This window comes from Microcaecilia unicolor, chromosome 2 (genome assembly GCF_901765095.1).
Source record: "Microcaecilia unicolor chromosome 2, aMicUni1.1, whole genome shotgun sequence".
Classification (NCBI taxonomy): Eukaryota; Metazoa; Chordata; class Amphibia; order Gymnophiona; family Siphonopidae; genus Microcaecilia; species Microcaecilia unicolor.
The window spans coordinates 114,313,604-114,333,505 of record NC_044032.1 but is presented as its reverse complement, the minus strand read 5'-3'; the positions used below and the strand labels follow the sequence as shown (position 1 = coordinate 114,333,505).

The 19,902-nt window shown below is 48.5% G+C and overlaps 1 protein-coding gene across 1 annotated transcript in view; it reads left to right on the top strand.

Moving 5' to 3' along the window:
• The window catches only part of TENT2 (terminal nucleotidyltransferase 2), a 245,491-nt gene that overhangs the window by 128,044 nt on the left and 97,545 nt on the right, over nt 1-19,902 (top strand). Inside the window, exon 6 of the mRNA XM_030191942.1 lies at nt 10,726-10,792. Within this exon, the coding sequence (XP_030047802.1) occupies nt 10,726-10,792 (67 nt within the window). The remainder of the gene's footprint in view (nt 1-10,725; nt 10,793-19,902) is intronic.

The following is a 19,902-nucleotide window of genomic DNA, read 5'->3' as shown; positions in this document are numbered from 1 at the left end:
CTTAAAGTCTGATTCGCCCTTGTTGGGTGACAGTTTCGTGACCGATGAGTGTCCCGGTCCTTTCTCCGGCGTGGCGGTTTTTCCCGCCATAAACGCCCATCCCCCGCTGCTCGCCTCCGCCATCTTGGCCGGCCACGCGGCTCGGACGGCTTCTTCGTGGGCCGCCCTTGAGGGAGACGACAATGCCATGGACGCCCTTAATTTGGGCGACGGCACCAAAGCGGCTAAAGTTAAGCGCCGTTTTTCCCGCGCGGCTCCTTCGCGGAGTGTCGCGCCGGACGCCATTTTGGATGCGCAGCATGTCTTTCCCCCGCTCTTGCGAGCGCCGGTTGAGGGTGCGTCTAGGGCTGTAGCCCAGGCTGCGGAAGTGCACAGTCTGGGGGGTTTCTCCCCCGAGTTTGTTTTGCTGCTGCATCAGGCCTTCCTTATGCAAAACGCTGCCCCTGCTCCCTCGTTTGGTAAAGAGGTTGAGGTCCCCGGAGGTAAACGCCCTCGGGTTGATTCCCAGGCCTTGGAGGACCTTGTCTCCTCCGATGTAGATGAGGGCAGCGTATCTGAGTTCTCCCAACGGTCTTTTGCGGATTCCTTGGAGGAGACGGATCCCCGCTCGGTTGGAGCGGATGACCCCTCTGCAGCGCGGCTTTTTAGCTCAGAGGATTTGCCCAACTTGTTAGTGCAGGCCATGGGCATTTTGAAGATTTCCTCTCCGGAGGACGTCTCTCCCTCAGCCCCTGTTGGCTCTGCCATTATGCTGGGGACGAAACGCCCGCCTAGAACCTTCCACGTGCATGATGCCATGCACACCTTAATTTCGGCTCAATGGGATGTCCTGGAAGCGAGCCTCAAAGTGGCTAGGGCTATGTCCCGCCTCTATCCTTTGCCTGAAAGTGAATGTGAGGCCTATCTTTGGCCTACCGTGGATTCTTTAATCACTGCGGTGACTAAGAAAACGGCTTTGCCGGTGGAAGGTGGCACGGCCCTAAAGGACGCCCAAGACAGAAGATTGGAGGCGGCCTTAAGGTCGTCCTTTGAGGCGACTGCTTTAAGTTTGCAGGCCTCGGTTTGCGGTTCCTATGTGGCCAGGGCGTGCCTGACTATGGTGCAGCGGGCTTCCCACTCAGATCATTCCTTGAGGGCTGATTGGCCGGCCCTGGAATCGGGCTTAGCCTATTTGGCAGACTTGCTGTATGATGTCTTGAGAGCCTCAGCTAAAGGCATGGCTCAGACAGTCTCTGCGCGGCGGTGGCTTTGGCTGAAACATTGGTCTGCTGACCACGCCTCTAAATCCCGCCTGGCTAGATTGCCTTTTAAAGGCAAGCTGCTCTTTGGGGTCGAACTGGACAAAATCGTGACCGATCTCGGCACGTCTAAGGGCAAGAAGTTACCAGAGGTCAGGGCTCGGGCTAGTACTCGTTCCGGTACCTCCAGAGGACGGTTTCAGGAAGCCCGTCGGTACCGCCCGGGCAGGTCGGGCTCCTCTGCCCCCTCTTCCTTCAAGAGGAATTTCTCCCCCAAGCAGCATTCCTTTCGCAGAGACCGCCGTCCCGGAGGTGCTCCCTCCGGTCCTCCCCCAGGGTCTCGTACCCAATGACGGGTCCTTGGTCCACGCCCCAGTACAGATTGGAGGACGGCTGTCCTCGTTTCTGGCCGAGTGGACCACAATAACTTCAGACGCTTGGGTGCTGGAAGTCATCAGAGACGGCTACAAGCTAGAGTTCTGCCGACCCTTAAGAGACGGGTTTGTACTCTCTCCCTGCAAGTCTCCGGTCAAAGCTGTGGCAGTGCAGCAGACATTGGACAACCTGATCCGCCTGGGTGCGGTCGTTCCGGTGCCAGAAAATCAGATTGGCAAGGGACGTTACTCCATTTACTTTGTGGTACCAAAGAAAGGAGGTTCTGTCCGGCCTATCCTCGACCTCAAAGGGGTCAATCGGGCCTTGAAAGTGCGGCACTTTCGCATGGAGACTCTCCGCTCTGTTATAGCGGCAGTGAAGGCAGGAGAGTTCTTGGCTTCCTTGGACATCAAGGAAGCGTACCTGCATATTCCCATCTGGCCTCCTCATCAACGCTTCCTGCGTTTTGCAGTCCTGGGACGACACTTCCAGTTCAGAGCCCTCCCTTTCGGGTTGGCTACTGCTCCGCGGACCTTTTCCAAAGTAATGGTGGTCATCGCGGCCTTCCTGCGAAAGGAAGGAGTACAAGTCCATCCTTATCTGGACGACTGGTTGATCCGAGCCCCCTCTTATGCAGAGTGCGGCAAAGCTGTGAACCGGGTGGTTGCTCTTTTGAGCTCCCTGGGGTGGATCATCAACTGGGAGAAGAGCCAGCTGCGCCCGACTCAGTCCCTGGAGTATCTGGGAGTTCGATTCGACACCCAAGTGGGCAGAGTGTTCCTGCCAGACAATCGGATTGTCAAACTTCAGGCTCAGGTGGACCAGTTCCGAGTAGCCTCTCCTCTTCGGGCTTGGGACTATGTGCAGCTGTTGGGCTCTATGACGGCCACGATGGAAGTAGTGCCCTGGGCCAGGGCTCATATGAGACCACTACAACACTCTCTGTTGCAGCGCTGGACTCCGATGTCGGAGGATTATGCTGTGCGCCTTCCCTTGGACCCAGCAGTGCGCAAGGCGCTGAGCTGGTGGCTGCAGACAGACAAGTTGTCTGCAGGGATGCCTCTGGTGACCCCAGAGTGGATTGTCGTCACGACGGACGCCTCGTTGACGGGCTGGGGAGCCCACTGCTTGGGAAGGACAGCGCAGGGGCTCTGGTCTCCTGCAGAGGCAAAGTGGTCTATCAACCTCCTGGAACTCAGAGCCATTCGGTTGGCGCTTTTGGAGTTCATCCCGGTACTGGCGTTGAAGCCAGTACGGGTCCTGTCGGACAATGCCACTGCTGTGGCCTATGTCAACCGCCAGGGAGGTACCAAGAGCGCCCCTCTAGCCAAGGAGGCCATGAATCTATGCCAGTGGGCGGAAGCGAACCTGGAACAGCTGTCAGCGGCCCACATTGCCGGAGTCATGAATGTCAAGGCGGACTTTCTCAGTCGCCATACCTTGGAGCCCGGAGAGTGGCAGCTATCTGCTCAGGCGTTCTTGGACATCACGAAGCGCTGGAGCCAGCCGAGCCTAGATCTGATGGCGTCATCGGCCAATTGCCAAGTGCCGCGCTTTTTCAGCAGAGGACGGGACCCTCGATCCCTGGGAGTAGATGCTCTTCTCCAACAGTGGCCGACACAAGAGCTTCTCTATGTGTTCCCGCCCTGGCCCATGTTGGGCAGGGTGCTAGACCGGGTGGCAAAGCATCCGGGCCGGATAATCCTGGTGGGTCCGGACTGGCCCAGATGTCCCTGGTATGCGGACTTGATCAGGCTCTCAGTCGACGATCCTCTGCGACTGCCTGTGGAGCAGGGCCTGTTACATCAGGGTCCCGTGGTGATGGAGGATCCCTCCCCCTTTGGTCTTACGGCCTGGCTATTGAGCGGCAGCGTCTGAGAAAGAAGGGCTTCTCAGACAAGGTCATCGCCACTATGCTGAGAGCGAGGAAGCGCTCTACTTCTACTGCTTACGCCAGGGTTTGGCGTACCTTTGCAGCGTGGTGTGAAGCAGGCTCACTTTCTCCCTTCACTGCTCCAATTTCTTCAGTGTGGCGTTCCTGCAAGAAGGTCTGGAGAAAGGCCTGTCGCTCAGTTCCCTTAAAGTCCAGGTAGCGGCTCTGACTTGCTTCAGGGGCCGCCTGAAGGGTGTTTCCCTGGCTTCACAGCCAGATGTGGTGCGCTTTCTTAAGGGAGTTAATCACCTGCGCCCTCCTCTGCACTCTGTGGTGCCTGCATGGAATCTCAATCTGGTGCTAAGAGCATTGCAGAAGCCGCCTTTTGAACCCTTGTCGAGGGCATCTCTGAAAGACCTGACGTTGAAAGCAGTCTTTTTGGTGGCTATCACTTCAGCCAGAAGAGTTTCCGAGCTCCAGGCGCTCTCATGTCGAGAGCCTTTTCTGCAGTTCACTGAGGCAGGAGTGACTATTCGCACAGTGCCTTCCTTCCTGCCCAAGATTGTTTCTCGCTTCCATGTGAATCAGCAGCTCTGTCTCCCTTCCTTTCGTAGGGAGGACTACCCAGAGGAATACTCTGCTCTCAGATGTCTGGATGTGAGACGAGTCATCATCAGATACTTGGAAGTGACCAATGATTTCCGGAAATCGGATCATCTGTTTGTCCTGTTTGCAGGTCCTCGTAGGGGTCTGCAGGCTGCTAAGCCTACAGTGGCAAGATGGGTCAAGGAAGCCATTGCAGCGGCTTATGTGGCCGCGGGGAAGGTGCCACCTATCCGGCTGAAGGCTCCACAAGAGCTCAGGCGGCCTCGATGGCAGAGGCCAGTTCCGTCTCCTTGGAAGAGATATGCAAGGCGGCAACTTGGGCTTCGGCCCATACATTCTCCAAGCATTACCGCTTGACTGTGGCTGCTCGGGCGGAGGCCCGGTTTGGAGCTTCAGTGTTGCGGTCAGGGATTTCTATGTCCCGCCCTGGGTGAGTACTGCTTCGGTACATCCCACCAGTCTATGGATTGATCAGCTTGATGATATGGAAGGTAAAATTATGTATCATACCTGATAATTTCTTTCCATTAATCATAGCTGATCAATCCATAGTCCCTCCCAGATATCTGTACTGTTTATATTCTGATTGCATTTCAGATTCAAGTTTAGTCTTCAGTTCCTGTTCAAGAAGACTTCGTGTTCAAGTTATTTTTTCACTTGGATTCTTCAAGAGTTGAGACGAGTTTGTGTTACAGTGAGCTGCTGCATTCCTCTCCCCTCCGTTTTACGGGGCTGGATTGAGATTTAAATTCTGCCGGCACTCCCTCCCGCTTCGTGCGGCTGTAGGGCAGCTTTGTACCCCTCCCGCTTCGGCGGTGTTAGGGTCAGTCAGCTCCTCCCGCGGTTGCGGTTGCAGGATAAGCCAGATCCCCCCGCATCGGCGGGTGTGGTGTCCCTCCCCCGTTCCGCGGGGATGAGCTGGACGGATTCCCCTCCCCCACTTGTGTGGGGATGAGCTGGGTTAATTCCCCTCCCCCGTTTCGGCGGTGGTGAGCTGGGCAGAGTGTCCCTTTGTGGGTGTAATTCTCTAAGTGCTGAGTCCTGCGGATGGAGCTTTGATATCGACATACTGAGGAGTTTCCGGCAGCACATGACCACATATAGGGAGGCAAAAGGATTGCTCTCTATCTCCACCTGCTGGTAGATGGACACAACCCACCAGTCTATGGATTGATCAGCTATGATTAATGGAAAGAAAATTATCAGGTATGATACATAATTTTACCTTCTGCCATTGATCCTAGGACCCCGCTCTGGGAATACCGCCGCCTACTTGTCTCCGACCCAGCCCTGCGGGATACCCGGGAAGCTGCTGTGGAAAGAAAGCGTGCTATGGATCCCGAGGTCCAGGCTTATCAGCAGTCCATCCGGAGGGATGCTCTCAGCCGAATTGCTCCGGAGTCCAAGCCGAGTTCCAGCTCCAGCCAAGTTGCTGAGTCCAAGCCGAGGCCCAATTCCATCCAGGCTCGGAGGCCTGTCCGAGCGGCGCGTCTAACCGAGCCTCCTATCCTAGTTCAAGTGGCGCTTCCACTCAAGCCTCTGTGTCCAGTCTGAGTGACGCTGCTAACCGAGCCAAGCCTCCAATTCCAGGTCAAGTGGCACTCCCACTCAAGCATCGGAGTCCAGTCCGAGTCGCACTTGGAACCAAGCCTCCGATTCCAGTCCGAGTTACGCTTCCAGTCAAGCCTCTGAGTCCAGTTCGAGTGGCATTTCTAGCCGAGCCTTTGCCGAGTTTGAGTTCCAGCCAAGATGATGCCGAGTCCACTCCGAGTTTGTTCCAGCCAGGATGATGCTGAGTCCGCTCTGAGTTTGAGTTCCAGCCAAGATGATGCCGAGTCCACTCCGAGTTTGTTCCAGCCAGGATGATGCTGAGTCCGCTCTGAGTTTGAGTTCCAGCCAAGATGATGCTGACTCCGCTCCGAGTTTGAAGTCCAGCCAAGATGATGCTGAGCCCACTCTGAGTTCTGGTTCCAGCGAAGCTGCTGAGTCCAAGCTGAGTTCCAGCTCCAGCCAAGCTGCTGAGTCCAAGCCGAGTTTCAGCACCAGCCAAGCTGCTGAGTCCAAGCTGAGTTCCAGCTCCAGCCAAGCTGCTGAGTTCCAGCTCCAGCCAAGCTGCTGAGTCCAAGCTGAGTTCCAGTTCCAGCCAAGCTGCTGAGTCCAGACCGAGTCACAGTTCCAGCCTAGATGCTGAGCCTAAGCTGAGTTCCAGTTCCAGCCAAGATGCTGAGTCCCAGCCGAGTTCAAGCTCCAGTCCAGCTAATCATGGTCCAGTTGTGAAGCTCCTCCGTAGGTTTCACCATTGTTACCCATGGAAACCTGAAAGCTCCCGTGGGGACATGGGAGCCTTGAGGGGGGAGGTACTGTCATGTCTGTGGCCGTAACCCCTCTCAGACTCACCTTATTTACGGCGGTCAGAAAAGAGAGTGTGAAACGTTTTGATATCGCATGGAAAAAAAAAGGATAAAAAATGAAGAAGATATTATATCACTTGGCACCCTAATATAGTATCCAGCGCACTCCACTGTGTACTGCTCCCAGCCAGCCCAAGCTAAGTACAAACAGTCATTTTTTCCTACCAAAATAATCAATAATCACTTCTATCATTGGACCTTGCTTGCAATTAAGGCAGTGGTGTAGCCAGACAGCCAGTTTTGGGTGGGCCTGAGCCCAAAGTGGGTGGGCACAAAATTTTCTCTGCTCCGCCCTACCTCCACCTCAAAATATAAATACTTTAGCTAATGAGGATCCTCAAGCTCAGTCAGCTAAAGACTTGCCAAGCTTGGCAGGCAGCAGCAATGACCCTAAGCCACCGATGCCAGCACCCCACACATGCTTAGCTGTCGATGGCTCAAGGATGCTGTTGCCAGAGCTTGGTAGAAGGGAGTTCTGGCCGCCTTTGGAGGAGGTCCTTAGCTGGGGATGCCTGGGAATCCTCACCAGCTATACAGCAAGGGTTAGGACTGTTGTTAGACCTACTTGGCCCAGGTCAGAAAATAAAGGAGGGTGCCCCTCCCCAATTTCCTCTCCTCTTTGCCTCCCCTCCAATCTCCCACCTGCCATTACTATCACACCAAATACCCTCACCAAATACAGAACAAGGGATCACAAATTAGAAATAAAAATATTTAGACAAAAATTGAAAGGGAACCCTAAGAAGTTAAACATTATTGCAAAACTGGAGACATAAAACAGAGATGCATTTCCTTTTCTACAGAACACAATAGAAAGACATTTGCTATGCACATTTCCAAAAGCTAACATATTCCATTTAAAACATTCAAAATAAAATGTTTTGTTTCTACCTTTGTTGTCTGGACGTTTTATTTTTCCATCTTGCTGGTTCCAATTTCTGTTTTCTGCTTTCCTCTCTGTCATCTGCTAATTCTTCTTCAAGCGGCTGCAGTCCATTTGTCTTTTCTCCTCTCTCCTGTCCCCTTACTATTCCTGCCTCTGACATATTGATCATTCCTTTTTAGCTCTTTTCTGCTCTCTCTCACCCTTCTTCGTCTCCTTTTTACTTTCCAACTACCTATCAAATTTCCATCTTCTTCTTTTACCCACTAGCACTCCCATTCCCCATCTTACTCCTCCCCATCCCTACTTTCTCTTTTATCTTTAATCTAATCCCCATTACCATATTTGTACCCTCTGTAATCACTATCTCTCATTCATGTCCTTCCCACCCCTCCTCCCCCTCTTGGCCTCTCCCACAGGGTTCCACCATTCCCATCGTCTTCCTCCCTCCACCCTTCTAACCAGCATGTGATCGCCTCCCCACCCCACCCTGGTAGCCTTATATTTTTCTGCCCCTTCTCTCTTCATTCCTGTCCTCTCCCCCATGGCCCATTTCCCCCCTCACCACCTACTGTGTACCTATCCCTCCCTCTCATCCACCCCCATGTCTATCTCCCCCTCTCATTCCCACTGTCCACCATCTCTCTCTCCCTCTCCTTTGTGTTCTGATCCAACATCTCTCTCCCCTTCCAATGCATCTCTCCCTTCCTCCCCTCTACCATCATGTCTAACATTTCTCCCTTCCCTCCACCCCTATGCCCACCATTTCTCCCTCCTCTCCACCCCTATGGTCACCATTTCTCCCCCTCATCACCTATTCCCTCTCTATGCAGCATGTCTCCCTCCCCTCCACCTCATACACAGCCAAGACTTCTCCCCTTCCTCACCCCTCCACCCTTTGCTGCATCTCTCCCTTCTTCCCCATGCATCTCCCCCTCCCACCCACCCACCTACCATGCCTCATCTTTCCATCTTCCCTCTCCCCTGTGTAGCATCTTTCTTTCCATCTTCCCTTTCCCCTGTGCAGCTGCTGTCAACCGTCTTCCCTCCCCCATGCGACATCTTTTCCCCATCATCCCTCCCCCCCGCGCAGCTGCAGCAACTTTCACTTCATCTTCCCTCACCCTCCTTGCAGGCCCGCCTAGCAGCAGTGTTCCTGGACCCGACTGACAGTGATTCCAGTTGCAGGCTCCGCTCGTAGTCGCAGTGATTCCCACACACTGCTTGCCGGCTGCCGCTCAACAACCTCCTTGCGCTACTAAGCGCTAACCCGGAAGTCTCTCCTCTGCAGAGGAGAGGCTTCTGAGTTAGCGCTTTAGTAGCGCAGGGAGAGTGTTGAGCGGCAGCTGGCAAGCAGCGTGTGGGAATCGCTGCGACTACGAGCGGAGCCTGCAACTGGAATCGTTGTCAGGTACACTGCTGCTGGGCGGGCCTGACCCCAAATTGGGTGGGCCCAGGCCCGCCCGTGGCTACGCCCCTGAATTAAGGTAGGAAGGGAGGGCTGACGGTGCGATGATGCAGGAAGTGGTGGTGTGCATATAAAGCTGTTTTTTAGCTTCACTTACGCACCCAGTTCTGAGCACTGTTTAAATATATCTAATATAGTTATACAGCTGTATTATTTGACACTAAGCATATAGAGGGTTTTTGTCACTATAATGAGCAATAATAGGTCCCCTTTTTTAAACCAAAAATCTGTTTATACTTGAGTATATATGGTAAATCACTTTCTAAAAGAGCTGATCTGGGAGGGGATTTCCCCCCCCCCCCCCCCCCCCCCCCCCCAAAAAAAAAAAAAAATCATTGTGGACAGTATTTGGAGGAGTTGGGAAGGAGAACTTAGAGAGGTCTTGACTGCTGGCTCCCAGATTTGATAAAACATACTTGTAAATGCCTGATATAAGATGCTATTTATATTAAGCTAAGCTTTTGATGGTGAATTTTTCTGCCCTACTCAACCGGAGCAGGCTAGAATGGATTTATTTCTATGCAGTATTTGAATAGAAAAGTAATTTAATACTTAGAGACCAAGACTTCTGAAAACTGCGCTAAGGTAGCGATGAATTCAATTTTCTCTCTTAAAATGAAAAATCCATGTTTGAAAATGTTAAGGTAGCTAAAATATACAGGCTAGACTAATAAAAAATATAAAATATTTTGTTAGTGATTTTGCTAGATTATTATGCAATGTAGTTTTGTGTGCACTTATTGTTTTTCTCAAATTTCTTTCACTTTATACTCCTGCTGGAATTCTGTGCAGAATGTGCACTCTGAGGGGAATTGGCTGGCTGGTTGACCTGCCTCCCCTGCCCACATTGCTGGCTGGCTCCACTACTGTCCCCCCAAGCCTCAACTGGGCCTACCTGAGTATGCCCTGGTGGTCCATGCCATCCATATTTTTTTTCCAGCTGCCCCTTCAGTCGCCCGTGAGGTAGGAGAAAGAGGTGCTGCATCGGGAGCTTCTCTTTGGGGGGGGGGGGGGGGGGAAGAACTCCATTCTTTCCTGCCTGCTGCCACTGCTCTGTGGCTGGTGCCGCGGCTTCTTTAAAATGGCCACCAAGACATCAAACAGTAATCTCATGAGACTGCAACAGGAAGTCTTGGCCATTTGGAAAAAGTGGTGGCACTGGCCTAGAGCAACATCAGCAGGCAGGAAAGAATGGGGTTCTTTCCTGCCCCAAAGAGGTTCTCCCAATGCAGCACTGCTTTCTCCTACCTCACGGGTGACTTCAGGGGTGGCTGAAAAAAAATATGGATGGGTGTAGGGAAAGAGAGGTAGGGAGGAGGCCATAAAAAAGGTGGAGGGAGGGGCCTGTAAGAAAAAAAAAAAGGTGGATGCTATGTGTGGGTGTAGGGTGGGAGGGGGTTGTGAAAAAGGTGGATGCTGTGGCTGCATGGAGGGGAGGAGGCTGTAAAAAAAAAGGTTATTGCTATGTGTGGGTGCAGGGAGGAAGGCTGTAAAAAAGGTGGATGTAAGGGGGGGTTGTAAAAAAAGTGGATGCTATATGTGGGTGCTGGGAAAATATGGATGGTGGTGTGTACGGGGAGGGGAGGCTGTAATATTGGTTAAATTATGACAAAACTTGCAGAATTTGTAAATTTTGTGCACAGAATTTTGATTTTTTTTTTTTTTTGTGCAGAATTTTGATTTTTTTTTTCTTGGCGGAGAATTCCGGCAGGAGTAACTTTAGTATTAAATATGCAATTAATGGAACAAGCAAGATGAACATTTCTTTATAGTCATATTGTCATAAATTGTATATTTATGTAATTACAAATTCACGTTAATTGTGAATACAGTTGTCCATTTCTTTTTATTTTTGTATTTACTTCTTGTAGGTTAATCAGAAGACAGAAGCAAGACATATACTCAGCTTAGTCCAAAAACACTTCTCTACTAGACTTTGTAAGTCCAGGTTACTTTGAAAGTGGTAAGATAATTACAGTCTAGATGAAAGTATATTTTAAAAAGAAAATTCAGCCGAATTATAGTTACCTTTCTTCATGACTGATAAATTTTTTACTTTTTCTGAAGACAGTGGGGATCATGGGTATTATCAGGGGCATGAATGTGCATGAGGCCAAGTGGAACAAACTTGGAGCTTTCTGGTAAAGACTTAGGGGTCCTTTTATAAAGGCACGCTAGCGTTTTTAGCACATTCTAAACACTAGAGAAACCCATATGGGTGTTTCTAGCATTTAGTGCGTGCTAAAAACGCTAGCGAGCCTTTGTAAAAGGACTCCTTAATTATTTCACTGCTAATTCACATGGCTTCCTTTGCTGCTGTGGCTACACAGATATTCTGTTCCCTTTTTTCTAGTAGACTCTCTTTTCTTCAGTATTCATATTCTTGTTCTCCTTGCCACAGCCAAAAAAAGTTATACATTAGTTCCCAAGCAGATTTTTTGGCTCTTTTACTTTTTGTTGTCTTCTAGCTAATCAACCTCTTTTCACTATTCTCTGATATTTTCAACAGAAAAGAGGGTATAGGGCAGGCTTCTAGTTGTTTTCTTTCTTGCAGGCCAACTTCTGAAAACTTCCTCCTTTTGATTATGCACGTCAATTTTTCTGAGTAAGTCAGAGAAGTAGGTTAGTGGTTTCTAAATCTCTCCCAAAAATGCTCAAAAGATACCTATTCCTGATCATCACAAAGTGTTATATCTGCCTTGAGAAGGACAACAAGGCTGATGGCTATGAAATCTGCTTCTGAATGTCACCCTGGATGTTTTGGTGTTAGAAGTGCCCTCTGTTCTTTGCTGGTGAACTTAAGCTTAGCTGGAACCCTTGCCCCCCCCCCCCCCCCCCAAATAAAACAACAACAACGCAATAACATTATGTAAATGATGGCATAAAAATACCAATTGACTTATCCAGTGTGCCCAGTTATTCTGGTCCATAGTTATATCATGGATATTAAGATTGATTAATTTTATGACATCACCCCTTATGAAAGTTAGTTTCTTTACCCCATTATTGGTTCTCTACCTTCTTTGGTAGCTGACAGTGTAAGTTCCCATATTTAATCCCCCACCAAGTCTGCAACTAGCCAGATGTCTACAAAAACATTGAGACTGTGTTCAAACATCTGGCCTGCTATGATCCTGTGATCTTTTTGTACAGTATTCAGCTAACATCAGCATAATGCCATTTTGATTGTTTTGTTCAACCTCCAGACCAATCTGTTCGCTCACCCCCAACTCCATAGTTATTGATGCTGTGTGAATTTAAGTTAGTTGGTCTATGGTCCCAGTAGTTCTGCCTGTGCTGTGAAGGCTTAACACAAGGCCATAAAGCTAGCCACTGTCCAAGCTAGTAGCTAGGCTTCACTGAAGAGGTCCCTAGCCAGATGATAGGCCTGATAGTTGAGCCAAGTATTGATTTCTGTGCTCAAATTTAACCAAGTGTTCCTTCTGTTAAGATGGCTTCCAGTTTTTATCTGCTTTTGGTTAAAAGTATAGGATGATATGGAAGATGTATTTCGAATACTCTCAAAGGTCTAAGTGAGAGCAGTTCTAGGATGAATTCTTGAGAATATCTCTAATGGCATCATTAGTACTACTAGAAGTAACCATTTCTATAGTGCTACTAGATGCATTCAGCATTGACAAACACTCAAAGAACAGTCACTGCTCCATGGATCTTAGAATCTAGTTGAGATACACATACAAGTCCCTCTGAAAAGATCAGGATTGGGTAGTCAGTTTAGGTTTAAACCCTATCTCAGAGGTAGGGTTTTAAATAGAAATTGAACATTGCCAGAGACTGAGCAAGAAGCATCAGTTCAGGAAGGCCAGCTGTGCAGTGAGTTGGAAGGTGCAGAGCCTGGAGTTAGTGGCAGAGAACGGTGCACAGAGTTGCAGTTTACCTCATGAAGAGAGAGATGAGAGAGAGCTTAGAGCAGCAGAATGAATACATTTGTAAGTGAGTAGTAGTATTTTTGAAATGAATGTTAAAATTAATATAGAGAAGTGTAGAACTGAGAAGAGGGTAACATAGTCATAATGACACTGAAGAAAGATAAGTTGGGTAACTGAATTTGAGTAAACTGTCACAGAGAAAGATGGTTCAACTTCAAACTTATATGCATGAGGTTGCAGTAGTCTAAGTGGGAGGTGACAGAAGTGGACAAGTTCTGATAGTGTGTTCAGAAAAAAAGTGGTGGTCTTGGGTGATGATACACTGACAAACCACATTTGGGCAATATTTAGAGTGTGAAAAGAGAAGGAGAGCAAGGAGTTATACCCCCCCCCCCCCAAGGTTATGAACCAAGGGTACAGGAAGATGGCATTACCAACAAAGGTAAAGAAATGTGGAAGGGAAAAGGTGAGTTTGGGAGAAAATATAAGAAATTAATTCTGGACCAAGTAAAGTTTGAGATTGCACCCGGATATTAAGGCAATGCAGTACAAGACAATGCAAGTCTAATATTTCTGAACTATCCTAAACAAATATATAGTTCAGCGGATCACAATTCTAAGAGTACTAGTCATTCACTAGGAATATAATAAGTCACATGTTTACATGTTAATACTAAATCTGAGCAATCGTATAAGAATTTCTGAAAAAGGTAGGTCTTGAATTCTCAGAGAACAAGCAGGCTCTGTCGCCAGTCTGGCATTTTTGCCAAAGTAAAAAAGTGTGGAGTGTAAGCCGTGATCTACCACGCATGCGCAATTGCCTTCCTGCCCATTGCGTGAATGCTGTCTCAGTTCTCTTTTTTTTTCCGAGTGAGGAGAAGGTGAGCTCTTTCAGCCTCTCCTCACTCGCCCGGTTCAAAAGAGCTTTTGATGCCTTATGGCTATTTTTTCTTCAGTTTTTTCATTGTTTTTTTTCTTATTTTCTCCCTTTAAACCTGCCCTTTATATTAAGAAGTAAAAAATGACATAGTAAAGGGGGGGGATAAAATGTTAAAAATTATGATGACAGACAGTAGTACTTTGATTTTACTGAGTGTACTTCTAGTTTTGGACATTTGTATGATTAACATGTGGAATATGTTTCTTTTCAATTGTCATCAATAAAAATGTTGAACCATAAACCTGCCCTTTATTTTCTTAGTGATGTGCTTCGGGCGAAGGCCAAGAAGCATCGTCATCACTCACCCTCGACACGTGCCGGGAGCTCTGGGGTGTCGAAGGATTCGGTACCCAAGAAGCGTTGGAACAGGGAGGACCGCTCTCCCTCCATACAGGAGGTGCCGATGCGACTCTCTTCAAGCAGCTGAGATCCTGCTCCTGAATTGACCCCAGCAGTTCTACAACCTGCGCCACATCTGACACCCCAGCTTTTTCCGGCATTGGCACTTGATGAGCGCATCTGGGCTTTGCTTCCTGAGCTGCTGGATGGCCTTATGCAGCAATGTGCATCAGTATTGGGGTGCTTGCACCTGCCATACCTTCTGCTGCGGCTCCTCCTGGCCCTTAGCCTGCAGTGCGGCCACTGGTGCTGCTTGCGGCCCCGGTGTCGACTGCCACCCAAGCCAGCACCCCCTCGACGTCGGTGGAGAAAGCTTCACCAGAGTTGAGATGGGAGCTGGCTTCTTGATGCCACTCCCAAGGACATGGCTCTTCGTCATCGAGGCAGGTTCGGTCTCTGACATCCTATAGGGAGATACTGTCCAATGAGGAGCTTTACTGGGAGTCAGAGGAAGAACATACTGGGTTAGACCAATTGTCCATCTAGCCCAGTATCCTGTTTTGCAGACAGTGGCCAAGCCAGGTCACAAGTACCTGGCAGAAATCCAAATTGTGGCAACACTCCATACTACAAATCCCAGGGCAAACAGTTGCTTCCCATGTCTGTCTCAATAGCAGACTAAGGACCTTTCCTCCAGGAATTTGTCCAAAACTTTTTAAAACCCAGATACGCTAACCGCTGTGACCACCTCCTCCAACAAAGAGTTACAGAGCTTAACTATTCGTTGAGTGAAAAAATATTTCCTCCTATTTGTTTTAAAAGTATTTCCATGAAACTTCCTTGAGTGTCCCCTAGTCCTTTGTACTTTTGGAACAAGTAAAATATCAGTTTACTTCTACTTGTTCTACACCACTGGCTGACAAGCTGAGCAGGATAGTACAACCACATGAGTGTTCTTTCCGTTTGTGCATAGCCCACAAGATCTTCCAAGCATGGGGCACCCCTTGGATTTTTTTTGCCACTCAGATCAATCACAAGATCCCTCAGTTTTGTTGGCTTCAGGCCTGCAGCAGACTAGCATCAGATGCGTTCCTCCTCAGTTGGGGACAGGTCTTCTTTATGCGTATTGGCCGATACCTCTAGCAGGAAAGACTTTGTTGAAGCTCAAGCAAGACCACGTAACCATGATTCTGATTTCGTCCTATTGGTGATATGGTTCCCTCTTCTTCTGGAATTATCCTCTGAATAACTTTGGCGTTTGGAGGTTTTTTTACCCTCATCACACAGAACAAATGGTCGCTTCTACATCCCAACCTCCAGTCTCTGGCTCTCTCAGCTTGAATGTTGAGAGCCTAGAATTCTCTTCCTTGGGTCTTTCGGAGGGTGTCTTCTGTATCTTGCTGGCTTCCAGGAAAGATTCCACTAAGAGGTGCTATTTTAAATGGAGGAGGTCTGCCGTCTGGTGTGAGAACAAGGCCCTAGATCCCCTTACTTGCCCTACACAGACCCTACTTGAATACCTTCCACACGTATCAGAGTCTGATCTGAAGACCACCTTAGTGCAATTAGTGTTTATCATCATTGTGTCGAGGGTAAGCCCATCTCTGGACAGCCTCTAGTTTGCTTCATGAGAAGTTTGCTTTTGTCAAAGCCCCCTATCAAAGCTCCACCAGTGTTGTGGGATCTCAATGTCGTTCTCACCCAGCTGTATAAGCTCCTTTTGAGCCACTGAATTCTTGCCATCTGAAGTGCTTGCCGTGGAAGGCTGTTTTCTTGGTGGCTGTTACTTCAGCTTGTAGGGTTAGTGAGCTTCAGGCCTTAGTAGTGGATACACCTTATACTGAGTTTCATCACAACAGAGTAATCCTCTGCACACTCCATAAGTTCCTGCCAAAGGTGGTGTCGGAGTTCCATGTGAGCCAGTCGATTGTCTTGCCAACATTCTTTCCCCAACCTCATGCCCATCCTGGCGAAAGCAGCTTACATACCTGGGACTTCAAGAGCGTTGGCCTTTTATATGGAGCAGATGAAGCCCTTCAGTCTGTCCAGCCCAACTTTTTGTTTCTTTTGATCCCAACAGGATGGGGGTCGCCATCGGGAAATGCACCATATTCAGTTGGCTGGCAAATTGCATTTCTTTCGCTTATGCCCAGGCTGGAATAACCTTGGAGGGTCATGTCACGGCTCACAATGCCAGAGCCATTGCTGCGTTAGCCCGCTTGAAGTCCGCCTTTATTGACGAGATTTGCAAGGCTGCGATGTGGTCTTCAGTCCACACATTCACATCTCACTACTGCCTTGAGCAGGATACCCGATGGAACAATCGGTTTGGGCAGTCAGTTTTGCAGAATCTGTTTGAGGTCTAGAATCCCAACTCCACCCTCCTAGGCCCATTTTATTCTGGTCCAGGCTGCACTCTCATCTAGTTTGTGTATAGTATCAGGTTAATCTGCGTTTAGTCCTCGCCGTTGCAAGGCCCAGTTGACCACTGTTTGTTGTTTTGGATGAGTCTGGAGGCTAGGGATTCCCTACTTGTGAGTATAAGCTAGTCAGCTTGTTTTCGGAGAAAGCGAAGATACTTACCTGTAGCAGGTATTCTCGGAGGACAGCAGACTTCTTATTCTCACAGTCCCACCCACCTCCCCTTGAAGGTTTTTTTTTTTTTGTTACATTTGTACCCCGCGCTTTCCCACTCATGGCAGGCTCAATGCGGCTTACATGGGGCAATGGAGGGTTAAGTGACTTGCCCACAGTCACAAGGAGCTGCCTGTGCCGGGAATTGAACTCAGTTCCTCAGTTCCCCAGGACCAAAGTCCACCACCCTAACCACTAGGCCACTCCTCCACTCCCTGTGTGTGTTGTCTTTTTTCATGTTTTTATTTGTTTGGTTTTTTTTGCTTTTGTATTAAACTAAGCGTGCATATGTGCTGGAGTGCAGCTTACGCTTCAAAAAGCTCTGGATTTTTCTTTGGCATATTTGCCAAGCCGGGCGACGCAGGATGGCCTCTACCTACTTCTGAGAATAAGAAACCTGCTGTCTTTGGAGAATACCTGCTACAGATAAGTGTCTTCGCTTTATGTAAACAAACAGGGGGATACGGGATCCTACCCCTTTTGTCAGAAGGCTTGGGGGTTTGGCAGTGGGCTTTCCTTCACGGAATGGTCTTCCGAGGCACATACCTTACAGGAAAGGACAGCCTCCTATTGTACAGACTGAGCAGGGTTTTTGCAACCGCACAAGCGGTCTCTCAACATGGGTGTAGCCTGCAAGATCTTTTGAGAGTGGGACACCCCCCTCAGAGCATATTTTTACCACTTATCTCAACAAGATCTCCCAGTTCTGTTTCAGGCTCAAATCACACAGCAGATTAGAGTTGGATGCTATTTTCCTCCATTGTTGGGGGGGGGGGGGGGAGGTTTTCTGTATCCTCCAGTACCTCTTATAGAGAAGACTTTCCTGAAATTTGAGCAAGACCAGGGTACTATGGTCCTAATCGCCCCTTATACATCCCAACCTCCAATTCCTGGCCCTCACAGCTTAGATGTTGAGAGCATAGAATTTGATTCCTTAGATTTGTCGGAGGGTGTGTCTTTCTCGTTTCCAGGAAAGACTCCACTAAGAGGTGTTACTCATTTAAGTGGAGGAGGTTTGCCGTCTGGTGTTAGGGCAAGATCTTAGATCCCCTCGCTTGTCCTACACAAAAACTCTGAAACCAACTCTGTAAGGGTTCATCTCAGTGCAGTTAGTGCTTATCTCTGTGTGGGAGGTAAGCCCATCTTTGTACAGCCTCTAGTTGTTTGCTTCATGAGAGGTTTGATGTTGACAGGGCCTCCTATCAAGCCTTCACCTGTGTCATGGGGTCTCAATATTGTCCTCACCCAGCTGATTAACGCTCCTTGTGAGCCACTTGATTCCCGTCATCTGAAGTATTAGACCTGGAAAGTTGTGTTTTTGGTGGCGGTCACGTCAGTGAGCTTCAGGCCCTAGTAGCTGGACCATCTTAGTTTCACTACAATAGATTAGTTCTCTGCCAGCACCCTAAGTTTCTTCCTAAAGTGTACTACATACTTTAGATTGAAAGCGAACCTTAGCCTTCCTATCTGGAGTGCACTAAAGCTCATAGACAGTCCACTCATCTTTTTGTTTCTTTTGACCCAAACTGGATGGGGGAAGCCATCGGCAAGCGCACAGTTTCTAATTGACTAGCAGATTGCATTTCCTGCACTTATTCCTAGGCTGAGCTCACTCTAGAGGGTCATGTCAAGGCTCATAATGTCAGCCATGGCAATGTCAGTAGCCCACTTGAGGTAATCCTCCACAGAGGAGATTTGTAAAGCTGCGATGTGGTCTTCTGTCCACACATTCACATCTCATTACTGCCTTGAGCAGAGTAACTGATGTGACAGTCGGTTCGGTCAGGTAGTCCTGAAGAATTTGTTCAGTGTCTAGAATCCAACTCCACCCCCTAAGGCCCAGTTTTCTTCAGTTCCAGGCTGCACCTTCACACCTAGTGTGTTGATAGTTTCAGGTTAATTGACTGGGGCCTCGATGTTTTGAGTCCCTGTTATCGAAGCCTGATAACTAGGGATTCTCAGATGTGAGAATATGGACAGTGTAAGAAATAACAGCCTGTGTGTCCTTGGAGAAAGCGAAGTTACTCACTTGTAGCAAGAGTTCTTTGAGGACAACAGGCCAAGTATTTTCACATACCCTCCCACCTCCCCTTGGAGTTGTATTCTTTAGCTATTTTACATGACTGAGGGGACCCACCTTGTGTGTCGAGAGGGATGACACCAGCGCATTTTTGGTGGGACGCTGCTAGAAATTTCTGCAGTAATCTCATTAGCATCCACATTGGGCTTTGTCGGATGACGTCACTCTGATGTGAGAATACTTGGCTTTCTGTCCTCGGAGAACACCTGCTACAAGTGAGTAACTTCACTTTTCTGATGTTTTATACATTAAATGCACATTGTAATTTTTTTTGCATTGTTTGCGTTTGACAATTGGGGCTTCTGATTTCAGGTTCAAACCAACAATCAGTTACATTTAAAACATTACAAACATAAAATATATACCAAATAAATTTAAGAAATTTACATTAGGTTAATATTAAAGGAGTAGGAATGCTTCTAACACAGAGGATAGTAAGATTTCTGTAATCTAATAGTTTGCAGGATCCGAGGCAGCATGGTTTTATTAGACCTAGGTCTTGTCAGACAATCTGAATATTTTTGATTAGGTGACCAAATGGGAGTGCGCTAGATATGGGGCACTTAGATTTTAGCAGAGCCTATGTCACAGTTCTGCATGGGGAATGTATAAATAAACTGAGTTCCCTTGATATGGGCCCTAAAGTGACTAACTGGATTAGAAACTAGTAGAGTAGAAAGCATCAAAGGGTAATGGTAAATGGAGTTCACGTTAAGGAAAAAGACCTTTTAACATTTTTTGTTTGGTGCAGTATGCTTTGATTTAGGGTGGTATTAATTCCTCTCAGTGCAGTGAATTTGTCACTACTATCTAGGGAGAACAAAACAGCACTCCAGGCTGCTTAAGGTATATTTCTCCGAGGACAAGCAGGCTGCTTGTTCTCACTGATGGGTGACGTCCACGGCAGCCCCTCCAATCGGAACACTTTCTAGCAAAGTCCTTTGCTAGTCCTCGCGCGCCGATGCGCACCGCGCATGCGCGGCCGTCTTCCCGCCTGAACCGGCTCGTGCCGGCCAGTCTTCTTTTGTCCGCGCTCGGTACGGTCGTGTTTCGCCGTTCGCGCCCCGAAAGTTGACCTCGCGCGTCGTTTTTGGACTTCGCTTAAAAAAAAAAAAAGTGTCGGAAGGAGACCTTTTCAGTCTGTTCCCCTTCCTGTATTTCTAGT